General features: G+C 47.3%; 1 protein-coding gene across 3 annotated transcripts in view; it reads right to left on the reverse strand.

Moving 5' to 3' along the window:
* MAT2B (methionine adenosyltransferase 2 non-catalytic beta subunit) overlaps positions 1 to 21624 on the reverse strand; it is a 66687-nt gene that overhangs the window by 33413 nt on the left and 11650 nt on the right. The window contains exons 1-2 of one of the 3 annotated variants that reach the window (XM_075856434.1): positions 4679 to 4848; positions 109 to 303 (exon numbers count right to left, since the gene is read on the reverse strand). In XM_075856434.1, coding sequence (XP_075712549.1) covers positions 109 to 303; positions 4679 to 4780 — 297 coding nt within the window. In that variant the 5' untranslated portion in view covers positions 4781 to 4848. Of the gene's footprint in view, positions 1 to 108; positions 304 to 478; positions 765 to 4678; positions 4849 to 21624 lie in introns of those variants that run through there. The other 2 variants (XM_075856435.1, XM_075856436.1) reach the window with 2 other exon arrangements.

Genomic DNA, 21624 nt, shown 5'->3' on the forward strand with positions numbered 1-21624 from the left:
CAGCACCAGGTAAAGCCAATAAAGGGGGGGGGGGAGCGAAAAAAAGTGGATGGAGTGCTTCCTTAGGTCTACAAGGAATCTTTCATCTATTTCGCATTAATAGATTACCTTAAAGTCTTGGATCAATTCTTTCACTGCAGATGTGTCCAGCAGATTAAGAGTCTCAAACTGGGGTCTAGCCCGGCTGTAACCGCAGCCCAATACATGCCATTTGTTGTCCTTGAACTCTTTGTACACAGCTCGACCAAGGAGACCAGTCGCACCAGTTATCAGCGCTCTTCTGCTCGCAAAAACAACATCCTCCTACAACATAAAACACGTTTATAATTCTGCCTGTGGTATAAAATGACAGCAAAAATCTGTACAGTTTCATGCATAAAAGACATCTACATTTAAATTTCAGATTTTATTACATCTGATATTACATTTATAAAAAGCACAATAAGAAAAATTCACACAGCAAAAAGTTCCCAAGGACCTTCAATAATAGCTGAAGGCCACGGTCAGTTCTTCTAAGGAGGTGACATCTCAAGGCTCCATCTACTCCCACAAGTAGGTGCATCATCCAGAGCAGGTGTTAGGAATACTTTTTATTAACCCATCGTACGTGCCGACCCTTGTAATGACTCCAGTATAGGGTTGTAACGATACCAAAATTTGGACTTCGATACCGATACTTTGTGTAGTATTGCAAATTTCAATACCAAAACGATAACAGCAATAATAATGAAAAAAAAATAAGTTCTTCCATTTTGTGTCCGTGTATCCGCTGCGTAAAACTCACGACATGAGTTTAGACTTGCCCCGGCCGTAGTCCTGGTGACGCACGTAGCCCCGCCTCCTGGGATGACGCTGTAGACCATGTGACCGCTGCAGCAGTCACATGGGATGAAACGTCATGACAGGAGGCCGAGCTGCGCTAAGAATAGAGGATCGCGTCACCTAAACTACGGCCGGGGTAAGCCTAAACTTTTTTATCAATTTAAAAAATGACCTTTTTTTTTCTCATTTTGTGATTTTTGCGGCAGAACCGCAGCATTTCCGCAACAGAGGAGAAGCGATTCCACAGAATAAATTGACATGCTGCGGCTTAAAAAGCCACACTGCAGGTCAATTTTTTTTTGTTCAAATCTCACCCACTCTGCTGCGACTGTAATACACTGCAGACTTTCCACAATAAAATGTGTTGCATAAAATCCGCAGTGTTCATGCCTATTGTGTTCCTACCCTAAGGCCGGATTTACACAAGTGTGTGCTTTTTGCGCGCGCAAAAAACGTGGCATTTTGCGCATGCAAAAGGTCCATAACAGCTCCGTGTCTCAGCAGCGTATGATGCGTGGCTGCGTGATTTTTGCGCAGCCGCCATCATTATGACACTCTGTTTGTAGCACGTGGTGCTTTTCTGTTTTCATTCATAGTTTATACGGCTGCGGAAGTGCCGGGCGTGATTTTCACGCACCCATTGACTTCAATGGGTGCGTGATGCGCAAACAATGTACAAATATAGGACATGTCGTGAGTTTTACGCAGCGGACACACGGTGCGTGAAAATCACTGACAGTCTGCACGACCCCATAGAGTAACATAAGTCCGTGCGATGCGCATGAAAATCACGCACGTTGCACGGATGTATTACACGTTCGTCTGAATAAGCCCTAACAATAAGGCCCAGTTGACAGAGTTTTTGGGCCTTGATATTGACTCGGACACTGCGTCAGAATCAGCACCAAACAACTTCCAAAACCGCCTCCCATTGATTTAATCTGAAATCAATGGGAGCCAGTCGCGGAAAAAAGAAAAAGAAGCACGTCCTTTCTTGCCGCGGTTCCGCCTCTGACCTGCCATCGAAATCGATGGGAGGCAGAAAATGCATTTTTCGCTGCGTTTTTTGTCTGCTGTCCTCAATCGCCGCGGGCAAGAAACGTGGCAAGATAGTGTGGGCAGATCAAAATCTGCCTCAGAATTCGGTGCGCGCTTCCAGGCGTATGCGGGTGCGCGGGTGGTCGCGCGCACTCGCAAGTGCGCACGCGCGGGAGTTTGCGGGTGCGCGCGATAGGTCGCGCGGGCGGTGTTTGACGGCCCCCATGACGAGAGGGCTGGCCCGCAGCTCACGACATTCTTTTGGTGAAAAAAAACGGGCCCCATTGCAGGGGCCTGTTTTTTTCTACCAAAGGCAAGTCGCGGCAGTTGCCGGGCCCCCCTTTCAATTAGGTTTGAACGGGCCCCTCACATCAGTACCCCTAATTCCCCCCTGATGGCGGTCCTGGGTAGCATGATATAGTGCTGGACGGAGTACCGTTAACAGGCGGTGCCACGGTAGGGGGGCCCAGAAAATTTAGCTGTATGGGGCCCTGAAATACCTGATGGCAGCCCTGTATGCCAGTACATTAGCCTGTGTACTGATAGTACACAGGCAATTGTTAGGACATACCTAAGTATGCCCTAACAGGAAATATGGTAAAACAGCCCTGGGGTCCTTCAGTGTACCCTGGGCTGTCTGCCCATATATGGTATGTCCCTGTGAAGCGATCCAAGTGGCATCCCCCCTTCTCATTGACCCCTTGAATGAGGTGGTCGGCTTTGATCGCACATTCAGGGGAATAGCATTGGAGATGAGAGGTTTCTCTGATCTCTGCCGTTAGAGCGGGGCTGTGTAATAAAGTCATTGCCCCGCTCCTGACAAGTGCGGCGATCAGTGTGAGGTGATGCGGCGGCGCTGCACTAATGAGTGGCAGGCACTGAAGACAGAACATGGGGTGTTTTGCAGTGCGCCCGCCTTGCCGCTGCTCATTAGTGCGGTGCAGGTCACGAGGTGACCGCGCACACTTGTCAGGACTCAGGAGCAGGGCAATGGCTGTGTTACAATGCTAATCTGTGCGGCCACACAGCTTAGTATCGAGACACATGAAATAACGGTATCAAACCGTTTGGGGGTGCACGGTTTCTAAACAGTATCGAAGTTTCAATGCACCCTTACTCCGGTAATGTGAACGGACAGTTCTATGGGTATGGAGGGCATTTGTTTCCCTCAGGTGATTTCATATGGAAATAAACACAGGGATGATTCACTGGACAGATCACTGCGCATTTATCAACGTGAGGGCAGATTTAGCAATGGATTAACGTCAGTTTTCTGTCAAATACATTTAGAGTTCAGGCTGAAAACTATATTTATGAAACCCCTGTGACATGTTCTCGGAGGTCCAAATGCATAAGAAAAAGTGGGTGGGGCTTATAAAAGTGTCAGAAAACAATGGCAGGTCCGAGCTGGCGTTATTTACACCCCTGCGCTATCTTCATCTTTGGACGCTGTCGATGAACATGGCACTTGCTTGCACTGGGGGAAAGACTATTGTGAATCTGATACGCTCGTGTGACTGCAGCCTTAGCAACTGATGCGTGAAACACGGACAGCGCACGGACGAGGAACACGCTCGTCAATAAGTCTAGAGCTTTTTGTAACACAAATTTGAAGAAAAAAAATAGAAAACTGCACCATATGAAATAGATATATACTTGTATACACCCGGGTGCATTACTGCAGACAGTGTACGAGAACTTGTTATTGGGACGTGCTTACATGCGTTATGTCCATAGGTGCCCACATATCAGTAAACAAGCTATGTATGTCCCTGAGGCCAGTGCCATGTAACAGGATCACTGATCTATATATACTGCTACGTCCTTCCTGGATCTTCTCCATCAATTGCGCAAGATTGCCATAGTAGTGAGTGTGGAGCAGGTGTATACAGGAGATCCAGCTAGAACTGCAGTCCTGTAGACATTATACCACACACCCAGCACTAACCGTCCTGTCATAACATCCTGCACAGCACCAGCCTCATCCATATCCTGGAACGTGGGGCTGACGGTCAGTACAGGGAGACTGCAGCGTAATGTGTATGGTATGAGCCGCAGAGTTCCCTTTAATGTGTATGGTATGAGCCGCAGAGTTCCCTGTAATGTGTATGGTATGAGCCGCAGAGTTCCCTTTAATGTGTATGGTATGAGCCGCAGAGTTCCCTGTAATGTGTATGGTATGAGCCGCAGCGCTCCCTGTAATGTGTATGGTATGAGCCGCAGCGCTCCCTGTAATGTGTATGGTATAAGCCGCAGCGTTCCCTATAATGTGTATGGTATGAGCCGCAGAGCTCCCTGTTCTGTGTATGGTATGAGCCGCAGCGCTCCCTGTAATGTGTATGGTATAAGCCGCAGCGTTCCCTGTAATGTGTATGGTATGAGCCGCAGCGCTCCCTGTAATGTGTATGGTATGAGCCGCAGAGCTCCCTGTAATGTGTATGGTATAAGCCGCAGCGTTCCCTATAATGTGTATGGTATGAGCCGCAGAGCTCCCTGTTCTGTGTATGGTATGAGCCGCAGCGCTCCCTGTAATGTGTATGGTATAAGCCGCAGCGTTCCCTGTAATGTGTATGATATGAGCCGCAGAGCTCCCTGTTCTGTGTATGGTATGAGCCGCAGAGCTCCCTGTTCAGTGTATGGTATGAGCCGCAGCGTTCCCTGTAACGTGTATGGTATACGCCGCAGCGTTCCCTGTAACGTGTATGGTATGAGCCGCAGCGTTGCCTGTTCTGTGAATGGTATGAGCCGCAGCGTTCTGTAGCACTGTACACAGGTACAAGGAGCGAGACCAGGGCGGCAGTCTCAGCACCGTCCTTACCTGCACAACCTCTACCCTGCCGGGTCGGAATCGGATCTTATAATCGGGCTGCCTCCCCTCCATAGTGCTGCACTGGAGACCACTCCACCCGTACCGGAGCATTCAATTACTGCTGTTGAGTAGCGGCTTGAGTCTCTGCACTGTGAGGACCTGCTGACGTGCGCGCGTCATGTGACAGTCACGTGGTGCAGATCCCTGCACCGCCTGCTGGTTATGTGATGTGCTGTTGCGGCCGTAAAGGTTACTTCTTGGGGACTGTTCAGATTATCGAGTAGTGGATAACGTGTTGTATGGGAGAATTGCGTTGAAGGGATAAATTGGCTGTTTGAAGGGAAGAGCGATAGAGCCAGCACTGTGAGAAAAATGCGCTGTCAGGCTATGTTCACACACTAAAGTAAAAACGGCTGTAAAATACGGAGCTATTTTCAAGGGAAACCCTCTGAATTCCAGCCGTTTAACCCCTTCGCGCCGCAGCCCTTTTTCAGATTTTCATTTTCGTTTTTTCCTCCCCACCTTCCAAAAGCCATAACGTCTTTATTTTTCCGTCGATATAGTCCTATGACGGCTTGATTTTTGCGGGACGAGTTGTAGTTTTCGTAGCATTATTTATTTTGCCATATAATGTACTAGGAAACGGTAAAAAAAAATATTTGTGGGGTAGAAAATGGAAAAAACAGCGATTCCCCCATGTTTTTTTGCACGCCGTTTTTACGGAATTCACTGTGCAATTAAAACAACATGTTAACTTTATTCTGTGGGTCAATACGATTGCGCCGATACCAAATATATATTGTTTTTTCTATATTTTACTACTTTACAAGTAAAAACCTAAGTGAAAAAAGAAAATTTATTTTTTGTCGCCAAATTCCGAGAGCCATAACTTTTTTATTTTTCCGTCGATTAAGTGGTATGAGGACTTATTTTTTGCGGGATAAGCTGTAGTTTTTAAAAATACAATTTTGGTGTAAATGTGACGGTTTGATCACTTTTTATTTCACTTTTTGTGGGAGATTAGGTGAACAAAAAATTACAATTACAAAGGTTACAATTATTTTTTTACAGCGTTCACCGTGCCGGTTAAATAATGATATATTGTAATACTTCAGACTTTTACGGACGCGGCAATACCAATTATGTTTATTTATTTATTTTTTTACTATGCTCTAGGGGGAAATGGGAAAAGGTTTTTTTTTTGAACTTTTAACATTTATTTTTTTACACAAAAAAAACTTTAACTAATTTTTACTTTTGTTATTAGTCAACCAGCGATCGTTGTATCGCTTGCACGATATGCTGCAATACTAATGTATTGCAGCATATCGTGATTCTGACAGGCATCTATTAAGCTGGAGGTAGAGCTTAATAGGTGCACAAAGATGGCGGACCTGGGGGTCTTTATTAGGCCCCCAGGCAGCCATAGCAACCATCCCACCCCCCCCCCCCCCCGCGATTGCGTTGCAGGGGGGCGCGATGAGCTGTTAGAGGGGGTCGCCCCCCTCTTTCTAACGATTTTAAATGCTGCGGTCTCTGTTGACCGCGGAATTCAACGAGTTAAACCAGCGGGATCGCGCTCGAGCGCGATGCCGCTAGTTAGTCTGAGGTGTCGGCTGTAACAAACAGCTGACACCGGCATCGTATGAAGCGGGTTCACTCCGTGAGCCCGCTCCATACTTCCCCTACCCGACTTTGGCGTATGGATACGTCAAATGTCGGGAAGGGGTTAAGGGTATGTTCATACGACTGAATTTCAGCCATTTTTCGGGGCGTACTCCAGACGTCTGCCCATTGATTTCAATGGGAAAAACTGAGTTTTTCATTGTCTCAATAGAAAATTAGCTCCAAAAATGACCGTAAAAAAAAGTATTAAAAAACACTTGATGCTTAAAAATTGAAAATCAGAGGCTTTCCAAGATAACCGCTCCTAATTTTACAGCCGTTTTTTGTTTAGCGTGTGAACATGCCCTCGTACCCGTGCTAAAGTGGGGTTGGGCGATTTTGCCAAAAAATAGAATCTAGATTTTTTTTTAACACTATTGACAATTTTCGATTTGAATCTCGATTTCTAGATTTTTGTTAAATAGGGTATTTATGGTACATTGCTAGTAAACAATGTACAGTATATATGGTGCAGTGCATATGAGCAGCAGGAGAACAGTGAGACCTGAGGTCAAATATACATAAGGTCCCAGTCACATACGGTTTTTCCTACGGTTAGCGTGTACGCCTGGAAAGTTCCAGATATACATGCTTAAGGCCCTTTTAGGCTGGGCGATTATTGTGCAGATGAGCGTTCATATAACGCTCGTTGACGATAATTGCCCTGCGTAAACCGGGCAGTGATCCGCGGATGAACGAGCTCGATCATCGAATGGTCGTATACAGCGGGACTGCGGCTGTGTAATACAGTCATTGCCCCGCTCCTGATAAGTGTGTACGCGGTCAGCATGAGGTGATGCGGCCGGCGCTGCACTAATGAGCGGCTGTGCAGGCACTGAAGACAGAACGTGGGGGTGTTTCGCAGTGCGTCCGCCATGTTCGGTCTTCAGTGCCACCGCTCATTAGTGCTGCGCTGGTCGCATCACATCATCCTAACAGCGCGCACTTGTCAGGACTCGGGAGCGGGGCAATGGCTGTATCACACAGCCGCAGCCCCGCTCTAACTATATTTATGTGTAAGTGTATATGCACACACAAAATCAAAAACGTCTGAAAATACAGAGCTGTTTTCAAGGGAAAACGGCTCCTGACTTTCAGACGTTTTTTAAAGCCACTCGCGATTTTCGCAGCGTTTTTTACGGCCGCTTTTGAAGCTGTTTTTCTATAGAGTCAATGAAAACGGCTCTAGAAGTGACATGCACTTCTTTTTTGTGGCCGTTTTTTAAAAATACTGCCGCGTAAAGAAACGGCGGAACATCATGGAACTACTGTCCCGTACTGAAAACATGATTACAGTACAGGACATTTGTCCCGCAGCGAGGCAGGGACTCCTAGCGTCATATATAACTATGATGCTAGGAGCCCGGCTCCCTGCACTGTGTTCGGTCCGGGACTTGCGGCCGAAATACGTTCCGTCCTTTACGGACCGAACATGCTCATGTGAATCCAGCCTAATCGTTTTTCTGAATGACTTGTATTAGCGATTCTGCATTTAGCAGCAGCAGGGACAGTGTAAAGTCTGTGTTGTCAGCGGTCATTAGGGTATGTTCACACACAGTGTTTTCAGGCGTATTTTGGGGCGTTTACGCCTTAAAAAATGCCTGAAAAAACGGAAGCTTAACGCCTACAAACATCTGCCCATTGAAATCAATGGGAAAAACAGCATTTAGTTCATACGGGGCGTCTTTTTACGCCGCTGTTTTAAAAAAACGGAGCGTAAAAAGACACTCCTTAAAAAGAAGTAGCATGTCACTTCTTGGGGTGTTTTTTGGAGCTGATTTTCCATTGAACACTATGAAAAACGCCTCAAAAAACACCTCAAAAGAAGCCTCAAAAGAAGCTCCAAATTAAAAGAAGCTTCATTTTGAGCTTCAAAAATGCCTGAAAATCAGAGGCTGTTTTCAGACGTTTTTTGTTAAGCGTGTGAACATACCCTAAGCCCTTAGGCACACGATAGGGTTCTCCGGCCTTGTGACGGCCGTTCAAAAAACGTCCGTCACACGGCTGCAGTAGGAACAATGGGGCTATCCTCGCGGCTGTCAAAAAATGAGACATGCCCTATTTTCGGCCGTTCTCCAGGCCGCCCGGCTCCCATAGAAGTCTATGGGGCCGGGTAATACACGGCGATCACTTGAATGTGCTCCAAGTGACGGCCGTGTTTTCGTTCGCTCGCTCTCTCGCTCTCTCTCCTCCTCCTCACAGTGCGAAGTGCATGTGAGGAGGAGGGTATTTTTTTGCTCCCTGTAGGAGCGGAATCCCCGGCCATAGCTTCGTCAACGCTGTGGCCGGGGATTGGGGATTCTGCTCCAGCAGAAGTCCCTGACTTCACTGTGTCCATATATGGACACCGTGACGTCAGGACTTCTGAAGCGGAATCCCCGGCGATGTGGCCGGGGATTCTGCTCTAGGAGAAGTCCCTGCATTCACTGTCCATATATGGACACAGTGACGTCAGGGTCTTCTGAAGCGGAATCTCCACCGCTGTGGCAGGGGATTCCAAACCAGGAGAAGTCCCTCACTTCACTGTCCAAATATGGACAGTGAAGTGAGGGACTTCTCCTGGAGACTTCCCCTACAGGAATGTAGGGGGGGGTGTGCCATCTAAGGGGGTGACTATGTACAAGGGGGCTGTGTGGCATTACCTACAGGGGGGCTGTGTGGCATTTATTACAGGGGGGCTGTGTGGCCTTATCTACAGGGGTCTGTGTGGCATTACGAGGGGGTCTGTGTGGCACTACCTACAAGGGGGTTTGTGTGCCATTACCTACAGGGGGGCTGTGTGGCAATCCCTACAGGGGGGCTGTGTGGCAATCCCTACAGGGGGGCTGTGTGGCATTACCTACAGGGGAGCTGTGTGGTATTACCTACAGGGGGGCTGTGTGGCATTGATTACAGAAGACTGTGTGGCCTTACCTACAGGGGGCTGTGTGGCACTACCTACGAGGGGGTCTGTGTGGCACTACCTACAAGGGGGTCTGTGTAGCATTACCTACAGGGGGCTGTGTGGCATTACCTACTGGGGGCTGTGTGGCATTACCTACAGGGGGTCTGTGTGGCACTACCTACAAGGGGGGTCTGTGTGGCATTACCTACAAGGGGGTCTGTGTGGCACTACCTACAGGGGGGCTGTAGCAGTATCTATAGAGGACAGTGTGTGGGATTATCTACAGAGGGAAGTGTGTGGCAAAAAAATGACAAATGAAATTCATCCGATTTTAAAACGGACAGGGAAAAAAACGGATGCAAAACGGGTCAAAAACGGCAACACGGCCCGGAACGGAAGTGAAATGGCCGGGAAAAACTGCCCAAAACGGCCATTGATTTCAATGGGAAAAACGGCTTTCTGTTCCCATGGGCCGTTTTTTTACGCGGCCGTTTTGGATAAATGGCTTATCGGAACAGAATGACGTTTTTCCCATTGAAATCAATGGGCAGATGTTTGGAGGCGTTCTGCTACCGTTTTTGTGGTTGTTTTTCGGGCGTTTACGGCCCAAAAAATGGCCGAAAATAAGCAGTGTGAACGTACCCTGACTCTATTGAAAAAAAGCTGCAAAAAAATCCGTAAAAAACAAAGCGAAAAACTTCTGACAATCAGGAGCTGTTTTCCCTTGAAAACAGCTCCGTATTTTCAGACGTTTTTAATTCAGCGTGTGAACATACCCTAACTCTTCAGTGGTAGACAGAGAGTCCTGCTCATCTCCATGTTTCCCGTATTCAGAACGGCCACCAGCATTGTAGAATTCTATAACGCTGGCGGACGTTCTGTATACAGGAGCCAAGAAGACTAGCAGGACTCTCTGTCTCCCACTGCAGAGTTGAGCAGCTGACCGCACAGACTTTACAGACCTTGCTGCTGCTAGAAGCAGGTTATCTACTACCAGTGATTTAGTAAAACTATTATAGTGCACACTCCTGAACTATCATTGTTTTTATGCTGAAAGTGGAGAATCACTTTTTTAGTCTGTTCTTACTTTTTTTTTGTCCCTCAGGCTGCCATGACAGCCATTGGCACTCCGGGGAGGTGGGGGGGGGGGGGGGTGATGGACTGATGGAGGGGGCTGCCCTTCCTTCTAAAGGCTTAGATGCCACAGTCTCACTATATTCCACCTAGGTATCTGTAACATAAAGTTACATCACATGTCGCCAAGAGGTTAAGTTAGTTTGTTCAATCATTGACGTTTACCTCAAAAATTCTCGAATTCTCCCGCACGTAGCAATGTCAAATATCTGTACATTGTGTAGCATATGTTGTCACTATAAATAAATAAATATAATAAATAATCATCCAGACATTTTGTAGTAATGGCGCAAATTAGATAGGGTTGGGTAAAACAGTCAAATTGGTGGCTGGGTTCGGAGAGATATGCACTTTTTTGAGTAAGGGGGCTTTTTTAATTTTTTTCTTTCCTTATTTTATTTTATTTAATTGTTTTTTTTACATTTTAAATTTTTTTCCACTATAGGTGTACAGATTAGCAGGGAACACATTATCTATGTTTTCCCTGCTGTTCTATTATACAGATCACTGATAACAGAGATATAATGGTAACAGCCCATTAGATCACTGTTACCAGTGATCTGTATGGCCAGACGTGCAGATTTGCTTCTTCTATGAATCCCTCCGAAACCCCTATGCACAGGGAATTCCTGTGATGTCATTACTGACGTGACGTGGTTCCCTAGCAACCACCAGAAGGCAGAAGCATCGGCTTTTGCTCTCAGGAACACAGTGCTAACTATAAGTGCTGTGTTTAGGGTTTTTCGAGGCAGGGAACGGATTATTTAAGTTTGCTGTCACAGTACAGGCTATATCCTGCCCAGGGGTATAGCTAAGGGCTCATGAGCTCTGGTACAAGAATTCAGCTTGGGCCCCCCTACCCCTCCCCAACACCACCAGACCTCTGCGCATGCCTATGCCCAGCTGCCTTGCCCAACAGACCCCATGAATGTCCCCACAGTATAATGCCCCCCATAGCTGCCCCCACAGTATTGTGCCGCCACAATGTATAAAGCCCCCCATAGCTGCCCCCCACACAGTATAATGCCACTATAGCTACCACCACACAGTATAATACCCCCATAGCTGACCACCACAGTATTCCCTCACAGTATAATGCCCCCATAGCTGCCCCCACAGTATAATGCTCCCAATAGCTGCCCCCACCTAGTATAATGCCCCCCATAGCTGACCCTCACAGCATAATGCCCCCATAGCTGCCCCCACAGTATAATGCCCCATAGCTGCCCCCCCCCAAGTATAATGCCCCCCATAGCTGCAAATAGTATAATGCCCTCCATTATACTGTGTGCCCCCGACACAGTACAATGCCCCCATAGCTGCCCCATAAAGTATAATGCCACCATACAGTATAATGCCCCCCATAGCTTCCCCATACAGTATAATTCCCCATACCCTATAATGCCCTCCATAGCTGCCACATACTGTATAATGCCCGCAATAGCTGCCCCATACAGTATAATACCACCTCAGCAGCTATTATGAGCCCCCCTCCCATACCCAGTATAATGCCCCCATATGTACCTAATATAAAAATAATACCTTAGGGGCCCGGTCGCATTTGTGACCCCTATAGCTACGTTACTCCTCTGCTGATCACACTGTGTGCAGGAGGATGCAGTGCCATCAAAGTCAGCACGGACCAGTCCCTTAGCCTGTTAACTTATGTGGTGTAGGCAGTGGGCGGTTAACGGGGGATAATGGAAAAAAATAAAAATAAGAGCTATTCCGCCATAGTTATTTGTGATTTTATTGTTGTACATTGTTCACCGTGTGGCATGAATAACATTTAAACTTGATTATACGGGTCGTTATTGCGGCGATGCCAAATATACATTTCTGTTTTTTTACTTTTACTATTTTTGCACTATAAGTGGAATTTTAATGGGTATAGCATTGATTTTATTACATTTTGTTACACTATAAACCTAATAGGCAGATACACCCTAGATGCCACAGCAACCCATCGGCACCCCATGATTGCATTGCGGGGGCACTAATGGGCTGACAGAGGGAACCCCTTCCCTTTGTTAGGCCTTATTCACACGAACGTGTATTACGTCCGTGCTATGCGCGTGGAAATCACGCACGTCGCACGGACTTATGTAAGTCAATGGGGCTGTTCTGACAGGTCGTGATTTTCACACAACTCACGACATGTCCTATACTTGCCCATGTTTCGTGCAGCATGCACCCATTGAAGTCAATGGGTGCGTGCAAATCGTGCTCGGCACACGGAAGCACTTCCGGGTGCCGCGCGTGATTCGCGCTACAGTAGTGAAAAAAATGAATGCAAACAGAAAAGCACCTCCTGAAAATCACGCAGCCATGCACCATATACAGATGCCAAACTGAACATTTGCGCGTGCAAAACGCAGCGGTTTTTGCACGTGCAAAACAGACACGTTCGTGTGAATAAGGCCTTAAACTCCTTATATACTGTGGTCACTATTGATTGCAGCATCTGCAGTTAAACAGTCCGGATCGAAGTGATCTCTGATCCTGGTTGTTACATCAGGTTGTTAGCTGCAACAACACCTAGGTGCTGTTAGTTACAGACAACAACTAGGTGATGTGCAGGCACAGCTTCTATTCCGCCATCATCACCATGATGTAATAGCACAGCGAGAATGAGCCACTCGCCATGATGCACTATTACGTGGAGTGGGAAGGGGTTAAAGGGAATATATCATCGGAAAATTACCTAAAGTTTCAATGTTAAACATATATATTATTTATTTCTGTTTAATTTTTTATATCACCATCTATGTTAAAACAAAATCCTTAAATCTTCTTGTTTTCACTCTGGGCAGTGAGCCTCATAATAGGCTGACACTTCCTGATTTGTAAAAGGCTTCGGTTACTTACAGCACTCAATTGGAAAATTCAAAGGGATGCAAAAATTCAACAACTTCCAAAAAATCCCAAATTTCGGATCCTTAAAGTGTAACTAAACCTTCAACAAACTTCTGACATGTCATAGTTACATGTCAGAAGTTTTGATCTGTGGGGGACCGAGCACTGAGACACCCACCGATGGCCAGAATGAAGCGGCAGAAGCAATCGGGTGAGCGCTGAGCCGCTTGGTTTCAGATCTTCTTTTTCCGGAAAGCCAATGTAGCGGTGTACATAGACTTTCTATTGCGTCGATACACCGCTACATTTGCTTTTCGAGAAAAGCCGATCAGAAACCAAGCGGCTCACCCGAGCGCTTCTGCCGCTTCGTTCTGGTAATCGGTGGGGTCACTATGACGTATCAGAAGATTGTCGAAAGTTTAGTTACCCTTTAAGTCAACAACAAGAAAATGTGTTACAGCATCCATGTGGCAAAGACTCCTGCGTGGGTCGAAACGTTGCATGCAGTGTTTGGGGTTAATAAACATTATTTTTTTCCACATTGATACTGTCACTAATTTTGTTGTGGTTGACTTCCTGATTTATGGAGTCCACTTCTAAGGCCACTTTCACTCGCCAGTATTTTGTTTCCGTATTTATATTCCAAAACCAGCAGTGGGTGCAAAACACGGAAGAGATGTATATCTTTCCATTATACTTTTTCTTTGTGTAGATCCCACTCATGGTTGGTTTTGGTTTCCAAATACTGATATAAATACTTCACATCAGCGCCAAGGTCCTGTTCTGACATTCTGTCTGCCTGATTGACACAAACGGAGATGACGGAACCCTTGCTCAGCGGAGACAAACGAAAACCATTGGCATCGGATCCGTCACCATTGAAACGGTTTCCGTTTGTGTCAGTCAGGGTTCCGTTCCGACGGAAAGCTCCATCGGAATGTGACCCTGGCGCAGATGTGAACAAAGCCTAAAGTGGTCTAAGCAGTCATCTTATCATCACAAACAAGATTACTATATTATATAGCTAAAGGCAGATAAAACAGGTTCCAGCATTGATAATAGGTGATGAACACAGCTCACCTCCTCCAACTCCCTGCACAGTGACTGCTGCAAAGAGCATGCCTAGAACACTCTCCGTCAATGAGTCTGCTCCATTCTACAGGTTCCTATGTCCATGTAGCTGCTGCTGTGGCGTTGTTAGCATCTGACACCCAGGGACTTAGTCCTGGATTTATTGCCCAGTGCCCCAGATATTTGGGCGAGCTCCACATTTAATTTTATCTGTGTCCGAAGGACAAGGATACAGTTGAATACTATGGTGGAGCAGTGAGCTGTCAGACCCCTGCTCCACCATTTACTCTAAAAGGAGACAGCTGATGTTAGGCCTGCAGGCTATAAGACGCCAGGACAGGATCACTGCAAAGGCCGGTGTGATGACTTAAATGCAACGTGCGGGCCTATGCAAGGGTCCCGTCTCAACATTTTATAGGCGGCAGGCTTAATGTGAAAATACCAATAAGGCAGCCCCTTGTCTTATATGGGGAAAATATGCAGCTAAATAAACGATCTGTGATAACCCCTGACAGGAATAATAGTAACAGCTGTGCTCGGCAATGCAATATATAACCTACAAAAATTCTGAGCACACAAGCCTACAATATCCAAAATGGCAACTTTATTGTATACAAAAATCACAAATATGCTGGATTAAAAATAAATCAGCAATGGACAGCAAGAACACCAAATCAGGCAATAATACAGAATCCATAAAAGGGTGATACTATTACCATAGCTCCCAACCATCGCGGATCCGGCGGGACAGTCCCGGTTTCTCACCGCTGTCCCGCCGTCCGGGGCGGCCTGAAAAATATCCCGCTGGGCGCTGCAGCTGTATCAAAACCGGTCAGATGACTGAACCGGTCCACTCCCGGGGTGGCATCGACACCGGTCAGAACGCCGCTGCAAGACCTCCTGCCTTCTCCTAACGATGAGTGACGTCAAGGCAGAGCGGAGAATGGTAGCAGTAGGCTACCCCTACCGCTCTCCGCTCTGGAGCCATTATGGCACAAAGTATAAGGGGGAGGGGGTTGTGTGGCACTATGTACAAGGGAGAGGAGGGTTGTGTGGCACTATGTACAAGGGGAAGGGGGGGGTTGTGTGGCACTATGTACAAGGGGGAGGGGGGTTGTGTGACACTATACAAGGGGGGAGAGGGGTTGTCTGAAACTGTACAAGGGGGGGAAGGGGGTTTGTGTGGCACTATGTACAAGGGGGGAGGGGGGTTGTGTGGCACTAGGTACAAGGAGGGAGGGGTTGTGTGGCGCTATTTACAAAAGGGGGGCTGTGTGTGGCGCTATGTACAAGAGGGGGCTGTGTGTGGCGCTATCTACAGGGGGGTGTGTGTGGAGCTATCTACAGGGGGCTATGTGGTGCTATCTACAGAGGGGGTGGTGCTACCTACAGGGGGGCTTATGCTACCTACTGGGGGCTGTGTGTGGCGCTATCTACAGGGGACTGTGTGTGGAGCTATCTACAGGGGGCTGTGTGTGGTGCTACAGTGGTCTATGTGTGGTGCTATCTGCAGGGGGCTGTGTGTGGAGCTATCTACAAGGGGCTATGCGTGGTGCTATCTACAGGGGGCTGTGCGTGGAGCTATCTACAGGGGGCTGTGCTTGGAGCTATCGACAGGTGGGCTGTGTGTGGAGCTATCTACAGGGGGGCAGTGCGTGGAGTTTTCTACAGGGGCGCTGTGCGGGGAGCTATCTATAGGGGGGCTGTGTGGTGATATCTACAGGGGGCTGTGTGTGGCGCTATCTACAGGGGGCTGTGTGTGGTGCTACATTGGTCTGTGTGTGGTGCTATCTACAGGGGGCTGTGTGTGGCGCTATCTACAAGGGGCTGTGTGTGGCGCTATCTACAGGGGGCTGTGCGTGGAGCTATCTACAGGGGGCTGTGCTTGGAGCTATCTACAGGGGGGCTGTGCGTGGAGCTATCTACAGGGGGGCTGTGCGTGGAGCTATCTACAGGGGGCTGTGCGTGGAGTTTTCTATAGGGGCGCTGTGTGGTGATATCTACAGGGGGCTGTGTGTGGCGCTATCTACAGGGGGCTGTGTGTGGAGCTATCTACAGGGGGCTGTGTGTGGAGGTATCTACAGGGGGCTGTGTGTGGTGCTACAGGGGGGCTGTGCGTGGTGCTATCTACAGGGGGCTGTGCGTGGAGCTATCTACAGGGGGTTGTGCTTGGAGCTATCGACAGGTGGGCTGTGTGTGGAGCTATCTACAGGGGGGCAGTGCGTGGAGTTTTCTACAGGGGCGCTGTGCGTGGAGCTATCTATAGGGGGGCTGTGTGGTGATATCTACAGGGGGCTGTGTGTGGCGCTATCTACAGGGGGCTGTGTGTGGTGCTACAGTGGTCTGTGTGTGGTGCTATCTACAGGGGGCTGTGTGTGGCGCTATCTACAAGGGGCTGTGTGGCGCTATCTACAGGGGGCTGTGCGTGGAGCTATCTACAGGGGGCTGTGCTTGGAGCTATCTACAGGGGGGCTGTGCGTGGAGCTATCTACAGGGGGGCTGTGCGTGGAGCTATCTACAGGGGGGCTGTGCGTGGATTTTTCTATAGGGGCGCTGTGTGGTGATATCTACAGGGGGCTGTGTGTGGCGCTATCTACAGGGGGCTGTGTGTGGAGCTATCTACAGGGGGCTGTGTGTGGAGGTATCTACAGGGGGCTGTGTGTGGTGCTACAGGGGGGCTGTGTGTGGAGCTATCTACAGGGGGCTGTGTGGAGCTATCTACAGGGGGGTTGTGCGTGGAGCTATCTACAGGGGGCTGTGCGTGGCGCTATCTACAGGGTGCTGTGTATAAAGCTATCTACAGGGGGCTGTGTGTGGTGCTATCTACAGGGGGCTGTGTGTGGAGCTATCTACAGGGGGCTGTGTGTGGTAATATCTACAGGGGGCTGTGTGTTGTAATATTTACAGGAAGGCTGTGTGTGGAGCTATCTACAGGGGGCTGTGTGTGGTGCTACAGTGGTCTGTGTGGTGCTTTCTACAGGGGGCTGTGTGTTGAGCTATCTACAAGGGGCTGTGCGTGGCGCTATCTACAGGGGGCTGTGCGTGGAGCGATCTACAGGGGGGCTGTGCGTGGAGTTTTCTATAGGGGCGCTGTGCGTGGAGTGATCTACAGGGGCGGCTGTGCGTGGCGCTATCTACAGGGGTCCTGTGCTTGGAGCTCTCTACAGGGGGCTGTGCTTGGAGCTCTCTACAGGGGGCTGGGAGTGGTGCCATCTACAGGGGACTGTGTGTGGTGCTATCTACAGGGGGCTGTGTGTGGAGCTTTCTACAGGGGGGCTGTGTATGGAGCTATCTACAGGGGGGCTGGGGTCTGTGTGTGTGGAGCGATCTACAATGGGGCTCTGGTGGATGATTTTTTCATTGACCGGTAGCAGAGTTACACAACTGGAAAAAAAATTCCCCATCATGTAACTCTGCTACCTGTCAATTGAAAAGTCATCCACCACAGGGTCTCCCTCTTGACTTTCATTGTTCTCAGCCTTTTGGTTTGTCCTGCCGCTGCTGCTGCCGTGATGAGCAAATGTTAAACCCAAGATAGGAAAAGTAACATAGAGACGATATAACCTGACCCATAATATTTGTGATATCCATAGTTTTTTTCTTGTAAGCCTAGAGATCCGCAGTGGGAATATGCTCTTGTTATTTGAAGAAGGATCTGGCCGTGATTTGATGTGTTTATGCGGGATATTGTGCATGGTTAGGGGGCGTGGCTTAAAATGTCCCTCTTTTCCGAGTTCAAAAGTTGGGAGTTATGGTATTACATATCAGTACCTAAATAATTAATAGCGATAAATTAAAATACAAATGTATATGTCCCCACCAACATTTTCAAATGCTGAGCAGAGTAAGGTGACGGTAGATACTAATGAGTTAAATGCACAGGAATGGCAGTAAAATAAAGTACATATATACATGTGCACCCAGCTACCAATGCTGAGCAGAGTAGGCAGGTAACAGACAATAATCACAAACCATAGAACAACATACCCATTTAACTCCTTAATGACTGTAGCCATGTGCACGGCCATGATTTTCGGGTCGGCCGGCCGCAGAGTGACAACCGCGAGCCGCCCGCAAATCGCCTGGACCGCAGAACACGGCCGTAATAAGACATGTCCGTTCTTTCTGCGATCCATGCTCCTGGGCCATGCACAGACCGTGGAAACCACGGTTGTGTGCATGGGCCCATGGAAATGAATGGGGCCACAATTCTCCCGGGGGAATTGCGGCCGCAAAAGCATGTTCGTGTGCATGGGGCCTAAGGAACACTTACTGAATGGAGGCCACTAATGGGGGTTTACTAAGGAGGCACACTTTTACTGAATAGTGGTTACGTCCATAGCCGGGTAGTGGAAGTATGGAATGGGCTAACGGAGTGAACCCGCTCCATACGGTGCGGGTGTCGGCTGTATGTTACAGCCGACACTTCACAGTAACCAGCGGGATCGCGCTCGAGCGAGCTCTCGCTCGTTTAACCTGTTAAATACCGCGGTCAATAGCGACCACGGCATTTAAATTATTAGAAAGAGGGGAGCGACCCCCTCTACCTGCTCATTGCACCCCCCGCAAGGCAATCGCGGGGTTGCGATGGTTGCTATGGCAGCCTGGGGGCCTAATGAAGGCCCCCAGGTCCGCCATCTTTGTTCTCCTGTTAAGCCCTGCCTCCGGCAGGGCTTAATAGAGGCCTGTCAGACGATATACTGGAATACCTTAGTATTGCAGTATATTGTGCAAGCGATCCAACTGCAAGCGATCGCTGGTTGAAGTCCCCTAGGGGGACTAATAAAAAAAAGTAAAGATTAGTAAAATAAAGTTTTGATTTTTTTATAGAAAAAAAAAATATTAAAAGTTCAAAGCACCCCCCCTTTTCCCATTTTCCCCCTAGAACATTGTAAAACATTTTTTAAAAAATTACATAATTGGTATTGCTGCATCGCCTAAAGTCTGAACTAAGTCTGAACTATTACAATATGTACACCGTAAAAAAAAAAATTTAAACGCCTGAATCACTACTTATTGGTCACCTAATCTCCCACAAAAAATGGAATAAAAAGTGATCAAAACGTCGCATGTACACCAAAATGGAAGCATTAAAAACTGTGGCTTATCCTGCAAAAAATAAGCCCTCATACCAATTAATCAACAGAAAAATAATAAAGTTATGGCTCAGAATTTGGTGACACAAAATAAATTTTATTGTTTACACTTAGTTTTTTCCTTGTAAAAGTAGTAAAACATAGAAAAAACTATATTTATTTGGTATCGCCGTAATCGTATTGACCTGCAGAATAAAGTTAACATGTTGTTTTAATTGCACACTTTACAATTCAGTAAAAACGAAGCGGAAAAAACAATGGAGGAATCGCTGTTTTTTTTTCATTTTCTACCCCAAAATAATTTTTTCCCTTTTCCCAGTACATTATATGGCGCTAAGAAAAACTACAACTCGTCCCACAAAAATCAAACCCTCAAAGGACTATATGGACGGAAAAATTAAAAAGTTATGGCTTTTGGAAGTTTGGGAGGGTAAAACGGAAATTAAAATCTGAAAGTTGTTTACGACGGGAAGGGGTTAAGGGGGGTACCATTAATGAGTAGGAGGCACAATTACTGAGTGGACAGCACTGAGAGGTACAGTTACTGTGTGGTGGGCACTAAGTTGGCACCAATATTGTTTGTGGGTGGGCACTATTACTGTGCAGAGGAGACTAAAGAGGGCAGCACTATTACTGGAGGGTACACAGGGGCACCATTACTTTGTAGGGGGCACTATTACTGCTGGTGTACTATGGGGGCACTATCAGTGGGTGGGGATGTGTTGAAAAAGTGAATATCCAAAGATGTCTATTTGTCAAATTCTGCAGAGACGAGTGGAGACTGGGAGAAATCATGTGGTTCTGGGCCGGATGAGGAAGAAAAGGGGAAGTGAATGACTCCAACCAGAGAAGACGTTACTGTATTTAAAGAGGCTCTGTCACCAGATTTTGCAACCCCTATCTGCTATTGCAGCAGATCGGCGCTGCAATGTAGATAAGAGTAACGTTTTTTTTTTTGTTTTTTAAAACGGACAAGTTATGACCATTTTTGTATTTATGCAAATGAGGCTTGCTAAAGTCCAACTGGGCGTGTTTAAAGTAAAAGTCCAAGTGGGCGTGTATTATGTGTGTACATCGGGGCGTTTTTACTTCTTTTACTAGCTGGGCGTTCTGACGAGAAGTATCATCCACTTCTCTTCAGAACGCCAAGCTTCTGGCAGTGCAGACACAGCGTGTTCTCGAGAGATCACGCTGTGTTGTCACTCACTTCCTGCCCCAGGTCCTGCATCGTGTCGGACGAGCGAGGACACATCGGCACCAGAGGCTACAGTTGATTCTGCAGCAGCATCGGCGTTTGCAGGTAAGTCGATGTAGCTACTTACCTGCAAACGCTGATGCTGCTGCAGAATCAACTGTAGCCTCTGGTGCCGATGTGGCCGACACGATGCAGGACCTGGGGCAGGAAGTGAGTGACGTCACAGCGTGATCTCTCGAGAACACGCTGTGTCTGCACTGCCAGAAGCTGGGTGTTAACGAACAGAAGTGGATGATGCTGATTCGTCAGCCTCATACACTCCCATTCCTAACGCCCAGCTAGTAAAAGAAGTAAAAACGCCCCGATGTACACACATAATACACGCCCAGTTGTACTTTTACTTTAAACACGCCCAGTTGGACTTTAGCAAGCCTCATTTGCATAAATACAAAAATGGTCATAACTTGGCCAAAAATGCTCGTTTTTTAAAAATAAAAACGTTACTGTAATCTACATTGCAGCGCCGATCTGCTGCAATAGCAGATAGGGGTTGCAAAATCTGGTGACAGAGCCTCTTTAACTGTCTTGTTATTACTTCTATGGTCTGAAGCGTTATAATAGGTCAGGTCATGCTGGGAATTGTAGTTTCACAACAGCAGGCATGCTGAAGGTTGCTGACCCCTGGTATAGGCACTGTATGGTGATATTATTGGTTATATTGGTCTTTGTGGTAAATTTATGTGGTCATGGTGTTGGTGCTATCCTTATATAGTGATCTTATTTGGTAATATGATTTTTTTTAGTCATTATGTAATGATAACATTTTTTCATGATATAGTTGTGTTAGGGCCTGTTCACATCTGCGTTGGAGGCTCCGTTAGGGGCCTCTATCACAGATCCAGTCTAAAATGCAGGAAAAAATAGTGCAAGGCTATTTTTTACAGAAACACGACAGACACCATGACTGAAACACACTAAAATCAATGGGTTGCGTCGGGCACCGATGGTGTACATCATGCAACGGAACAGGCGCTTCCTGTATTTTCATTGTTCT

This window comes from Rhinoderma darwinii, chromosome 3, assembly GCF_050947455.1.
Source record: "Rhinoderma darwinii isolate aRhiDar2 chromosome 3, aRhiDar2.hap1, whole genome shotgun sequence".
Lineage (NCBI taxonomy): Eukaryota > Metazoa > Chordata > Amphibia > Anura > Rhinodermatidae > Rhinoderma > Rhinoderma darwinii.